We start from the raw sequence: 14,247 nt of genomic DNA on the forward strand, positions 1-14,247 counted from the left end.
ATAACAATGGGTCTTGGCCAAACCATTTTGATGAAAGGGTAAACATAATTGCAAGCGGCTTGATATCATTCACTGCCACTGCTTCTTATTGATGTATTCAGTGTCTTTTACAAAGTGACATGCGCTTACAGGAGAGTAAAGGTTTTTGATATGCTGAGGTTTCCCATTTACAACTCACTCTACTCAACCCAGTAAAAGGAGGTACATGTATAAGATGTGGTCTTGAAGCATGCTTACAAGTCAGCACAGTGATAGGCATATATTCTAACATCTCTATCTTACTCAAAATCGTTTTGATCAGAACTTTTAAGATAGTTTTCTGCCTTTGCAATGTTACTTTATATTATTTGTGAAAAAGGTAGTCTGTATAATTCTTGACCCATGCTGTGCTACAGTACAATGCAACATTATCTTAGGGGTATTTTTGTATTTATTCATCATGGAAAGCACCCTCAGACAAGCACTGATTTGTATGATAGAAAAGGGATGTCCCAGTGTTCTTTAGGGCTACCTCAGTCCTGAGTATTGTGTCAGTATGCCTATCCATTTATAATGAGTCATTATCGAGAGAGAATATAAATGTACGTCTAATTGTGATCTCTTTGGCATTTTAGATGAGTTTCCTCAGTTCTTAAAACCAGAGTTAGAGTGATTTGAGTGGACATTTCACTGAAAAAGTTACCTTTCATGAGTTAAAATGGATTCTATTTGTCATGAACAGGAAAAGTACAAGAAGAAGGAGGAAGAATACAAAGCTGACTACGAAAAACAAATGCAACAGTTTGTGTGAGTAGTTTTGACTATTCTGTGATCTATAGCAGGATTTGTCAGTAGTTTATATCATCTACTAAAATTGCTTAAGTGTTTTGAAGAGATCACATGCAGTTTAGGAAATAAATAAGCTATTATCAGGCTTACATGGGTGCATATATTGGATTTTGAATAGTATCTAAACTTGGCAGTGCAGTAAATTGATTTGTGTTTGCAATGTGTTCTGTATGCGTCATAGTGCTCATGTACATGTATGTGCAGTGAATATGGCCTCATGATTGTAAATTACCATTAAGTGTCCTAGTGTATATGGTACACAGCTAATGGTTATTTCAAACAGTCTGAAGTCTTTAAATGTTTGAATTTCACTTCTTTTACAGCCTATATTGCTGTAATTTGTAGGAATTTTGTTTGTGATTCATCTTGTTATTTTGGTTCAAAGTTTAAATACCAAAGGTTTAAGTCATCAGCTGGAGTCAGAAAACTCAAGTTGAATTATAGATTGAATTTATGCATCCTGAAATATAACAAGCTATGAATAGTTTTGCCCTGCCTTGACAATATATAGACTAAAGAGACTAATTTCAGCACACTGCTATGAGACTTTGAGTAAAGATTGCCTGTTATTTAGTCTATTAACCCTTTTCCTGACAGACAATATCACTTCCCAAACAGACAAGTCAGTAAAAAAGCAGTACATTGAGCTAAAACCATTTGTACTGTAACCTATTTTGCTTGACATGTCATGGCGACTTTAGTCTGTAAAAATCGTGTTTACAGTATCTCAAACATTCAATTTTTAATGCAAGATGTAAGACATGTTATGCTTAACTTTCAACAAACTTGATGGTGATATATGAACTTGGCCATATCAGGGTTAAAAATCTGCATCTTATGTGTATTCACCAGGAAAGAGCACCCGGAATACTTGAAGGAGGCGACATCACAGAAGAAGAAGAACCAGAATAAAAGACAAAATGCACAGACACCAAAAACAGCTCAGGACCTATGGATTGAGAGCAAAACTGAAGAGTACATTCAAAAGAACAGAGTAAGCAGTGTCTTGTTGTTTGTCGTGTTTGTTTGGTGTGAAATAATTGTGAACAGTCATCTAAAATACTTTGACGTATTTGTCAAGAAGCATGTATTTGGATTAAACTGTGGTAGTGAGTTGGTTCTGGGTCATCCAAAAAAGGTTTTAGTTTGATCAGGCCTCTGAAATCGTTTCGCTTAAATACATTCCCCTCAGTGAATAATGAAATCATTAAAGCAAAACCTGAAACTTTATGTGTTTCTGTGTTAAAATACAACATCAAAACATTCAGTATACAATCTTTGACAATCACAAATCTTTGAAATTTCTAGCCTGTTAGGTAACCTAAATGTAATAATCATGAAAAATTCCTCTTTTTTTGATGTGATCTGCAAGGTTTGTTTATTTGTTTATTGTTGTTATTTACCAAAGGTTACGATTGACGCAGCAAGACAAGCTCTAAAAATACAATGGGAGAAATTAGACAAGAGCGACAAAACACAGTGGGATAAACAAGCAGCCAAGTTGAAGAAACAGTTTGATGTATGCAATCATTTTCCTTTGAATCATCCAATCCCGATCATGACATTCTGGTTTGCAATGCATGAAAGAGAACTTTTCGATAGTATTTTAGTACTTCTGAAAACACAAAACATGAAAATGTGTCCGTGTGATTTATATTGCCGTGTATGACATGGTAACATCAGAAATATTTACTGTTTTACAAGTAAAGGGCTGACTCCCTCCAGCAAACTTAAAATCATTCTTTCATAATGAGGAATAAAACTTAGGATCACTTCGCGAAGTCTTGGATAAGAGAAACAAATTCCCTGAAATTTATATATATTTCAAATTCACAATGGTCACCAACCCCGTGTTAATTCTATGGAGCAAAAATGAAATTTCAAATATTTGGTGACCACATCTACTCCGTAGGCTTCCAAGGGAGGCCACACAAGCAATAGACAAGCAAAGAGGTGTTAATACGAGAAACTTGGCACAATCTACCACTAGTCTGTGATATGTCAAGGCACTGATTTGAAGTTGATTCAAATTTGTTTAAGGCATACTTCCCAACTTTGGATTCGCTTTTGCCATGCTTGAAAAGAGACTTTGGACACAAACTGTGTTATATGCGACATGTGATGTCTCATCACTGAATTCTGAATTACTTTACGTTCACAGAGACAAGCAGAAGTTGATGAGAAGATACTTAGTCAGGAACCAAAGAAGCCACCAGCGTAAGTACATGAACTATATGCTGCTGAAAACCAAAAGGCATTCTGGGGGGAAAAATTCTTCCGTTGGGTAGAATGCGTCTGGGGAGAGGGGGGAGCTATTCAAACTCTCAGATATTTACAATACTTAGCTGATGTTCTGCTTGTTTGGATTCATCTTGAATTTTGTGTGGAAAGGAAGTTTTTACCATCTTGGTTTTGAGAAAATCAAAAATTTTAATTTTGCCCTTGAATAATCGCAGGGTTAGCAACAATTTTTGAATTTTAAATATCAGTAAATATTAGGGTTATTTGCAGAATAACCCCTGATTTTCATTCCTAATTTTCAAAGAGAATGGTTTACAGTGTTCTGAAAGAAAGTTTGAGCAAAAGTTTAATCTTTCTTTTTTGTGAGGTGCATATTTACAGTATATGTGTCTATTTCTGTTGGCCAACTTAAGCTCTTGGGCTGACAGTCACTGAAAAGTATCTTGTCATTTATTTAAGATACATCGCATAACTTGACACATCTCAATACCTGTCATCAAATGTATGCCTTCTGAATAATTATCAAAAGCTGATAATTTTATTCATACTGGTACTTGTAACATTTTACATACTGTCTCTGCTTTGTTTACTTACAGCAATGGCTATGCCTTATACAGTCAGGAAATGCTTCAAAGCAATGAACTTAAACACTTAGTCAGCAAATCCAGAGTTCAGGAGATTGGCAGACGCTGGAAAATGATGCCGGACCAAGAAAAGAAAAAGTACAAACTCCGAAGAGACAAGATGTTCAAGAAATATGAAGATCTGAAAGCTAAGTTTCTCCAGGTATTTGCACTGCTCTTTTACTGTTATCATTGAAAGATGTCATATCGAATCATGTAAAAGGTTGTCACAGGACAGTCATAAGTACACACTGAATCAGAACATAATATTTTCCATGGTTGATATGATAATATTTTGTTCTGACACAAAGATACCATAAAATAAAGATACAAGTAGAGATGCTTATTAACATACTGGTACATTAAAGGGTCAAAGCCAGCCATTTTTCATGAATTTTTGTTTGATACGAGATACTACTTATATTGTTTGACATGTTGAAAGTTACTGAATGAAATGGGTGACCATACATATATTCGACCCAGGTTTTAGACACGATACATGAAACCATCGCGAAAATGAATTAATGGTCATGACCATTAATTCATTTTCGCGATGGTTTCATTTAATTTGTCTAAAACGGGGTCGAATATATGCATGGTCACCCATTCATTCAGTATCTTTCAACATGTCAAACAATATAAGTAGTATCTCGTATCAAACAAAATTCATGAAAAATGGCCGACTTTGTCCCTTTAATAGAGAAACAAATTTTCATTAAAGAAAGAGTCCCTGCACAACGTCTGTTCAGGGATTGAACACTCGGGTTCAATTAAAGCATGTCATTTGTGTTCATGATATGTTCAACAGATGAACAATGAAGTGAAAAGTAGAGAGTTGTCAACATTTTGTAGACATAAAATCTGGCATTTCTAGAGTTTGTGTACAGTGTTTCCCGCAATTCATTAAGGTCGATCCGTTGTTGTCCAGTAGGGACTGGCTTGTGCCCTAACTGTGGATCTGCTGCTCTTCATGTTTCACTAGTGACTGCTCGCAATTTACTTTTATACTCCCAATTTCCTTGTTCACTTGTCCAACCACTTCATGGATAACTATGGCTGTGCCAAAGTATAGCGAGTTCAATTGTGACGTTTGTGTTCCTTCAGTTAGGGCTACAGACAACTACAGCTTCAAGGTATTGTCATTTTTCAACTCAAAGGCCATTTATATTTTCCTGTTTTGTTGTAGAGTTTGACCGCAGAGGAAAAGAAACGATATGAAGAGCTCTCAGCTAGCAAAGCAAGTCGGAAATCAAAGAAAGCTGACTCCAAAAAGGCAGCTGTGGTAAGAGAAATCCTCTCTTCACACTTCTGAGTTTCACAGTTTCATCATTCATAGTCAGTGCAGAAATCTCATGCAAAGTTTCAACCAGACATCAGGGCTGGTCACTTTGAAAAGTTGCCTGTCCAAGCAAATTTGCGCTTGCCTTGATAATGTCTTGCATACTGTTTACCTGGGATGCTATAACTCTGATCTCAGCAAACCAAGAATTGTAAACTTACTTTCACCTGGCTACTTGGCTGGTAAGTTGTAAAAATTTTGTCCAGACCATTTTTACTGTCCCAGGCAGATAGGAAAAAATTAATACTTCTCACTCTGACAGAGTTGATATTATTGATGGCAAAGATCATAAGTCATGGTTGTACTTGATGCTAATCCCTTTCAAATTATGAAATGAAATCATCCTCTCATCTAGAGTTTACTTGATTTTCCTGTTATGTCACTGAGCGTCATATGTCTATTGCCATTTCTGAAACCTGTCAAGTTTAGTCTGTCATGCTCACCGACCAGCTCTCTGATGAAGAAGACGACCTATTCTGCAGTTGGACTGTTTTACCAAAAGTACTTAGTGAAGGTTCTCTCAAACAATGTGATATATTTTTCATAGATGGAGCATCTTTTCATGGTGTGTGATTTCTTAAAAACTTCACTGATTGCGGCAAGATACATAGAAAACCTGGTCACAAATTATCCAATTTCTCAAAACAGGTCAAGAAAGAAGCTGAGTCAGGTTCAGAGAGTGGATCAGAATCTGAAAGTGGGTCTGAAGAAGAATCCGAGAGTGGATCTGAAAGTGAATCAGAGGAAGAATCTGGAAGCAGCAGTGGTTCAGAATCTGAAGCCGAGGCAGAGAACTCTGCGGCAGCTGTGAAACCCAAGACCTCCACTCAGAGGGCAGGACCTCAAGATTCAGCCTCTGAATCTGAATCCGAATCTGAAAGTGAAGAATCATCTTCAGAATCAGAGGAGGAGGAAGAGGAAGAGGAGGAAGAACAGCCGAAACAGACCGCGACAAAATCTAAGCCCCAAGCTAAAGCTGTGGCAGCTCCAAAGAAGAGACAGGGAAAACAGGCAGAATCATCCAGCGAATCTGAATCTGAAAGCTCAGGTGAAACTGAGAGTGAGAGTGACTCAGACAGCGGTCATCTTCAGATTCTGAATCTCATCTGGTGAAGAGTAGAATTCCTGTTTGGTTGGGAAGTAAATCATCAGTTTTATCTTATACAGAAAGCAGGTATAATTGTATTGTACAATGCAGAGAATGGTAGTATTATTGATCTGAGAATCATATTCATGAAAAGATGCTGTAAAATATTCTTGAAAAATTCAAATGACTACTGTACATTGATCTGTGTAAGGGATAGCTGAGCTCAAAGCAGTTTGTATGTGTAGTTTGTCCACAAAGACAGAGCATAGTCATTTTAAAATGAATTCAGTGTTCAGAACATGAAAAGTACAGAGCATTTTTATCCTTAGTCCTGGTAGATTGGAGACTTACTGGTCATATTATATTATTAGAAAAATGTAATATCTTGCCACAATACTTGACAGAGTACATGTGAATTTAGCAGTTTGATGTTCAAATTCATTTGCTTGGGCCAATCTGCATGAAAATTGTAACGGGTTTTGTACAAGTAGGTGGGTAGTCCATATGCAAAGTGTTAATGCATTGTTTGACCAGTGAAATATCTCTACAGCAACAGAGTTTGAGTTATGTCTGGGACACAGCACCAACTAGACTGAAAGATCCATCGCTCAAGGGCGCTCTCACGCTTGCTGGAGCGACGGCTCTTTCAGTCAAAGCACCGACTTAATGTGTTGACATTCGATCAAGATACAGCAAAAATATGATGATTAACTAGAAGCTGGAAAAATCACAGGTTCGATTGTGAAGTAATTTTACAGGATTCATGGTTCATTGTGAAGAATTCTATCTGATACTTTGTTAATTACCTTTTCACCACCATGGTTTGGTCTAAACCTTTTGCTATCAATGGTGCTTGTGGATCTGTTTATAGGGCATTGGGGGTGAAATGTTCTGAAAGTCTAGCCTAGAAAATGCTGGTCTTTTGTAAGTCTGGTATGGCTGAGCACTCTTGCCTTGCACTTTCCCATCTAGGGCAGTCCACCTTTACTATGGCTACAGTAACTGTATTTGTTGTATGACAAGTGAGTGCTCGCCGAGACAAACAATAAATTTTTTAATAAGTTTCTGAAAATGGTTTTTTTTTGCATATACAACTCTTGTTAATTTCATCCTAAGATTGAATTCATCATGAATGTTAGTGTAATTTCCATTGCATATTGTTCTTCAGCTTCATTAAGGGATTGCTCATCAGAACTTTAGGGGGGGGGGTGTCACAGATGAAAATTTACACAGTGCAAAAGTTGCTGGACAAAATTACAGCTGTGCTGCTTGCTGTTTTTTTGAAAAACAGATTATCTACTTAGAGGCCAGCTGGAAAAAGGCATGTAACTTTTCGGATCGGAAAAGTATGCATGCCATAGAAAATCTGACATAAAATAATTTTGTAAAATTTTGCAAAGCCAAAAACATGCTTTTCAGCATTCTAGTCAACCCCCCACCCCCCAATATCTAGGCTCCCTCCCTGAAATAATAAAACATGAATGCTTTCAGAATTGGCAGTCCTTCACTTATGTACAAGATATTTATTGTATGAACTCTTTGTCTGGTGTCCCAATTTCACGAGTTTTATGACTATTTTGATAAGGTGTTGATGACTTTCAACATTGGTGGAAAAGCGCACTTTGTTAAAACTATTTAGCTCATACTGGTAATCAGAAATCTGTCAAGATATGAAAAGCCTTAGTCCAAAGGAAGTCTACAAATTGCAGAAGAAATTCAGATGCAGCTGTGTTCTCTGCTCATTGCTTCATTGAGTAATGGTTCTACTCCGGAATACAAAGAACACAATGCATTCTACAGACTCGGTGTGCCAAAAGATCATGTGATGACAGTACAGAAAACCCATGTGTACAGCAAGTATGGAAATGTATGCAGTTCTATGCTCGTTTGCGCACGTGGGTTGTTTGTACCCTAGCCCATTAGAATTCTGGGATTAACCGTTTGGCAGTGAGTATCACATCTTTTAATGAGCTTCTCACCCGTTGAGTATTGAGTCAATAAAAAAAATCCTTTTTTTAATTTCATCAGCCCATATCTGGTTGCAAGAATGTTTCAAGTTGTATAAAAGAGTATGTGTAATTTTATCCACTGCCATGATTTTAAAAAGTATACTTGGTATTTTTTTTTTATCATGTTAACGTAACAAAATTTCAAGGGTAGAAAAAATGTATTTCTGTGACATGGTGAAATAACATTCAGTGCTTTAAAGTAGTGTATTCTTTTGGTTAGTAACTTTAAATTTATGGAATTGAAATTTGAGGCAAGCAAAAACCATACTACCATCTGTTTAACATTGTTACTTGTGTAGCTTATTATATTTATATTTAAACAGTTATTAAAAAATGCAAGATTGGCATGCAATAAAAGTGTTGATTTATTGCACTGTTAGAATATATGCAAACTGTATATCTGAGATGTGTAATATGTTCATTTTCCCTACCAGGTAAAAAAATTGTGATTGAAAATGCTACTCAGTGTTCACTAGTAGTGAAGAAGTATCTAAAATATATTCATGCAGCAAGTTGAAGTTGTAGCATTCATATTAAGGCTCCTGCTCTGTGGCTCACTTCAGAACTAAGTATCCAGATATTGGCAATTTAAGATGTATTTCCATAGGACATGGTATCCACATTGTGTCTCTGAGCTATGCAATGCATTGATACACAGTATATTTAAATTATGAGTTTTAAATTTCTCGTCCTTAAAGTGAGAAAACAAGATTGTTTCTTTCAAATTCAGAACTTCTAGTCTGTGATTAGAAATGTTAGCATTTTGGAGCCAACATGTTAACTTCATTATAAAGATGGCTCAAGCTCTGAGTAGATCTAATATATATTTATGGAATCTTAATTTAAAGTACCGTACTTCTTTCACCAGTAAGATTTATACCCAGACATGCAAGATATCTCCCGTATTCCACTGTGCTTGTTTTTTTGTCTGTGAAGGTTCACTTAGGTCATATCAACATTAAAACTCACAAATATGAAAGAAATTTTTCACAGTCAGTGTTTGACGCTAATATGGTGGGTTCACATCTTGTTCTTGAAGTCTTCATTTTCAGTTCATCAGAATATGCAGTTTCTTGTAAGAGCGCCACCAGTGTCAGCACTTCCAAAATCTTTTCATAATTTGCATGACTCTAGTGTTGTGCAGATGCAATATGAAGTATGAATTTTCATTCCTTTTAACTGATATTTTGTTCTTGGAAGAAGTTGAAACACATTACTCTGACTTACTGCCCATATGCATCCATGAATCAAGCTAATGCCAATTTTATGGGCAGTTTTGTCTCAAGATATTTATGAAAATCCACTCATGGTTTTATGTTTAATCTAAAGCGACTTTACTTGGACTCATTTTGCTGGTGTTGATGTCACAACACCGAGAAAGTCTTGCTACTTAAATATTTGTACCAGGTTCAAAATTGAGTTGTTGTTTTGTAGTTTGTGTCCAACAAAGAAGAATAGTTCTACCTTGTCACAGAAAAAAAGACATCTTTTTCAGGACTATACAAAGGGTTGGTGACCAATTTTGAATTTCAAGAACTAGGTTTAGAGGCTGTGTTAATGTGAAATAACGTTTGCAGATGACATTTTTAATTTGCCACTTGTTTGTCCGAAACTTATCTTTAAAGCTAAAAGCCAATTGGCACAGGTTAATACATATACACAAGCAAAGCCCAAATGAAACGGTACTGGTATTTTCTGGTAAATTCTGAGATCACTTTAAATGTCTGTAGAACATTCAGAGCATATTGTATTTTGTTGCAAAGTATTATTCTTGTTAGTTAAGTATCATGTAAAACTTGGGACCAATCTGGTTTAACATCCAAGCGTTGACTTTTAAGGGATATTTGGGTATATTCATGTACCTTGTTCTCAACATATAGATTTGTGCAATATGAAATTATGTTTTATCAAAGTGATACAAGACCATGTAAGTTGTAACTTTGATGACTTACTCAGAAAATGTTTCACATCCATCTGGCCCTCAGTCAGTTTCTAAGACAGGTATATAATATCAGGTACACAACACAGATGATCAAGCTCTTTGCAAAACAATTTTTTTTTAATTTGTGACCTTTGTTAGAAGCTGTGAGTGGAAAGATGACATGGTCACCTTGAAATGCACCACAGTGCAACAGTTCAGCTGTTGATTTGATAGCCACCATTGAAACATGATTGTGTATGGACGCAACCAAACCACGGGAAAAATAATGCCAGATTTGTAAAAAGTGGTAGTATCAGGAAAGGCTTTGCAGGGTTATACCAGTGGAATGAGATTAAATTTGCCAGGAGATGTTTGTTCGTATGCAGCCCTAACCGGTGCTACTGTAAGCCAATTATGCATTGTGATAGGTTTGAAAATGATTTGAAATATATCGAAGAGTAACAGCATAAAGTAACTATCACAGCAACGATCACAGCAGTCTTTATCCAGCTGTCTTTATCTTTGAATTGACGCATAGAAATGTTCCCTTGATAAGTTTAGATTATGTTCATATGGAAACAATTTGAGATACCTTGGATAAGGTAATGGACAGTATAGATCTACCCAGCCGCATTGCGTAGCTTGGTGTAGTTAATAAGCTTATTGCAATTTCCAATTACCAGTACGCTTTACATGTGCTTACATTATTCTCAAGAAGTGTATGCATCATTGACTCAATATTGCAGTTGTGGAATTTCAAAAGTCCGACAAGATTGGTGGGAACTGTAAAATCTGAACTGGCACGTTTTCAAGATTCTTGATCTCGTCTTATAATAGAAACTAGTAATAATGCAAATATTGTTCAATTGTGTACTTTTATGGAACATTAGTTCAACATTAGATAGGATACAATTACCTGACGATACTCCATCTGTTAGAGAAGTGTCACTTTGTTACATTTTCTTTGATAATATTATCTTTAAATCGTGAAATCTTGAGACGATGAGGGCGCTGTTGCACCTCAACTTGCGTCCGGAAGATCAATGAACCAGTTATGTGTTAGTCATGAATTTATCAAAATGAAGTTTTATAGTAGAATTTTTAGCCACAATTTCAGATATATGGCGGTATTTTGTAAAGTTTATTGTTAATCAGGACTATGTACTTTCTATTTTATTAGAAACATGGCCATTTGTTTTTCGTTGGTTAAAATGAAGTTGTTTTTCAAACAAATGTCTCCGTCTCTGTCATTTCTCACCGTACAACTTTAAAAAGATCAGCTCAATACAGAAAAATCCATGGAAAACGAACACACGACATAGTTACATGGTTTTGTCTGTCACAAATATGGCATCTGCCTGAAAGGCATTCATTCGATTTAGAAAACCACCGTTTTCTAAATTCCTGTGGTATGATCAAGGAAGATCATGACTGAATGAGTGAAAACCTGCATTTCTAAGCTTCATGAAGATTACGGTGTTCCCATGGTCTTTTTTGGAGGAACTTTGGTTGTATGTACATTGAATGAAAAATTATTGTTTGCGTTAAAATGGAATTTTTTTTTATTCAATCTCAGAATATGCCACAACGCGTCTGCTTTGACACAGAAAAGCCAGGTGATGGGTTTGATGTAGGCTTATTAAGTTTCTTAGAGACATGGACTTCTGGAATTACGTTTTTATCTACAGACACTCATTGATCATTTGCCCCTGTTCTGATTATTTTGGCGGTGCAGTCTACAGCCCTTCCAGTGAGTGATCCGATTATTATGACATGCGATTGAAGACAGTCGCATGGGCTGATATGATATTCATAATTCGTTCACGCGTAAATATGTTCTCATTTTCAATGCAATCAACCTGAGTGAGCTTTCAAAGGACGGTTTTCCTGATTTTGGAGGGCCCTACATGTAAAGATTATTTTTCTCATACTGCTATGCTTACTTTTTCTCACAAGCCGCAAGTAGCCAGCTGATGCTCGCGAGGTCGGCTCCAGAGACCGTTCTGTATCTGGTGAGACATGTTTAAACCTCTGTCATTTTGGCGATCGCTCAAGCTTAAGGCTGTATGCACCTCGAAAGTGAAAGACTTAAACTTGTACTCAAACTTTCCTGAATGAAACTTTCAACCATTCTCTTATGAAATCAACAATAAAATCGGGGGTAACCGCGCAAAGTTTCGAACTAGCGAAACAAATTATCCAATATTTTGCGATATTTGAAATTCAAAATTGTTGCCATTCCTGTGTTAACTCTGGGGAAAAATAATTTTGGATTAACACTAAGCCGGTGAAAGTTTTTCTTTCTCCAAGAGCTGTAAAATGAGCCCCCGCAAGTGGTAGATCAGAAAACAATTAGTAATTTGAGAGTCTGAATATCTGTCCCCGAGGCGCGTTCTACCTTAATGCATGTGTTAAAGAGATCTTCACCGCCACCCTGTAGATTTGATGTGTGATTCACCGACTGTCACAAGTATATATACGTAAGATTGCTGACAGAGTCGAGGGAGCTGCCCCTTCCTTGGAGATTATTCATTTGCCTTGGGGATAACTCTCCACTCGATCGCCATCTCCTTCAAAGTATCGACTGCACGAAGACGTTAGATTCATTTCTACAGCACAGTCTTTATTTCCAGATAAACACTGCCATCGCTCAGAATACTGCTTCTCTCATGTCTATAGGTATGTCTCGGTACAGAGGGGATTAACAGCTTGAGTAAGAACCTATGCTTCGGTTTTTTGAACACAATCTCAAGGGCGTGGCTCAACCATACAATAGCTATGAATTAAAGATAAAAGAATTCATCCCATCATAAACACCGATACAATTGTTGAAATCATCATAAGAGTTACATGTAGGTCATGATTTAGTTATTCATAACCGACACATTACAAAACCATTACATGAAATTCTATGTTTATTCATAAAGTACCTTTATTTTTCTTGCTATACTTCAACGTACTTTGTTTTCGTCAACGCTCTCGAAACAAGCCCGTAAAAAACAATTAGTGTCTCTGCAGCTGTGATAGTGTCTGTTTTAGATCGTTCAAATCGACTAATGATTAAGATACTGTGGTTTCATCAACAACAGCGGTGTCAACAATCGCTAGACGCATGAACCTTGTGTAAAATATTAAGAAGATCTTGAAAGAATGATCTGCCCCTGTAACAAGATAATGGATTGATGGTTAGCAAAAAATCGTTCAGAAGCGTACGGCTACCTATTCCATTTTGAGTTAGTCTACAAAATTAGACCACAACAAAAAAATCACCACACTTTCGGGGATACATTCAGTTTTGAACCCTGTAACTGTTCATGTCACGTGAATTTCTAAAATTCTTGTGAGTTAGCTGTTTACAAAGTAGAAGTCTGAAAATATATTGTATTAATCATTTACATTTATTGTTATAAATTCACCGGCAGTGTATACAGTACTCATACAATTTGACAACAATGTTGATGGAGCTACTGCTTGACAATTCCAGATACTCTAGGACATCACAACAAAATAAGCTTAACACCGACTTCTCTAGTGGGCCTCGAAACCTTACCCCTAGTTATTGAAAATAGACAGACACTCGGCAAGTGTTTTTATCGTTTGATTGATGAAAGGCAAACCACTTTTATTATCTCCTCGCTCCCTAATTTTTGTGTGAACATACTGTGACACATGCAGTTACTAAAATAGGAGATGAGAATTCTGCGAGATTTTTGTCACTTTTCTTTAACACTAATTGAAGCTCAGATCTCCTCCAGTTGTTCCCACAGTCAGAGTTGGCAATACTGATGGCGTATGTTTCGTGATGAATCTTATAGGTATTGTCAATATTCTTAAATATGACAGTTCTGGGGGTTCTTCTTTGGTCCAAATCACATCAATATACGGCCAGATCTCGTTTTACAAAATAGATGGAACAGGAAAAAAAAACATAAGACAAATACCGTCAAGCGTCAATGGTATGATGGCGCACTACCGGACTCTGAAGTCAATTTGTTGCTATGTCGTAACTAAAATACTGAAACTCAAGAAGGGTATTTCAAAAGCTCGAGAACTTGAGTCAAGTGCCTTAACTGTGCACTGTCTACATGCTCCAAGGGGAGGCAAAGCTGTCCACCGAATCTCTGTGAATGACGAAAGAAAGGAGAGAACATCAAAATTTCACATTCACTTCTCTCTCTTCTCTCTCTCTCTCTCTCTCT

At 36.6% G+C, this 14,247-nt stretch overlaps 1 protein-coding gene across 5 annotated transcripts in view; it reads left to right on the forward strand.

Moving 5' to 3' along the window:
- The window catches only part of LOC139115753 (nucleolar transcription factor 1-A-like), a 39,264-nt gene extending 31,704 nt beyond the window's left edge, over positions 1 to 7,560 (forward strand). For 4 of the 5 annotated variants that reach the window (XM_070678083.1, XM_070678084.1, XM_070678080.1 and 1 more), the window contains 7 exons: positions 722 to 786; positions 1,681 to 1,822; positions 2,237 to 2,347; positions 2,990 to 3,045; positions 3,666 to 3,855; positions 4,879 to 4,974; positions 5,680 to 7,560. In XM_070678083.1, the coding sequence (XP_070534184.1) occupies positions 722 to 786; positions 1,681 to 1,822; positions 2,237 to 2,347; positions 2,990 to 3,045; positions 3,666 to 3,855; positions 4,879 to 4,974; positions 5,680 to 6,144 (1,125 nt within the window). In that variant the 3' untranslated portion in view covers positions 6,145 to 7,560. The remainder of the gene's footprint in view (positions 1 to 721; positions 787 to 1,680; positions 1,823 to 2,236; positions 2,348 to 2,989; positions 3,046 to 3,665; positions 3,856 to 4,878; positions 4,975 to 5,679) is intronic. The other variant, XM_070678082.1, reaches the window with a different exon arrangement.
- Positions 7,561 to 14,247: the final 6,687 nt, after the last annotated feature.

Source organism: Ptychodera flava, chromosome 17 (genome assembly GCF_041260155.1).
Source record: "Ptychodera flava strain L36383 chromosome 17, AS_Pfla_20210202, whole genome shotgun sequence".
In the NCBI taxonomy this organism is placed as follows: Eukaryota; Metazoa; Hemichordata; class Enteropneusta; family Ptychoderidae; genus Ptychodera; species Ptychodera flava.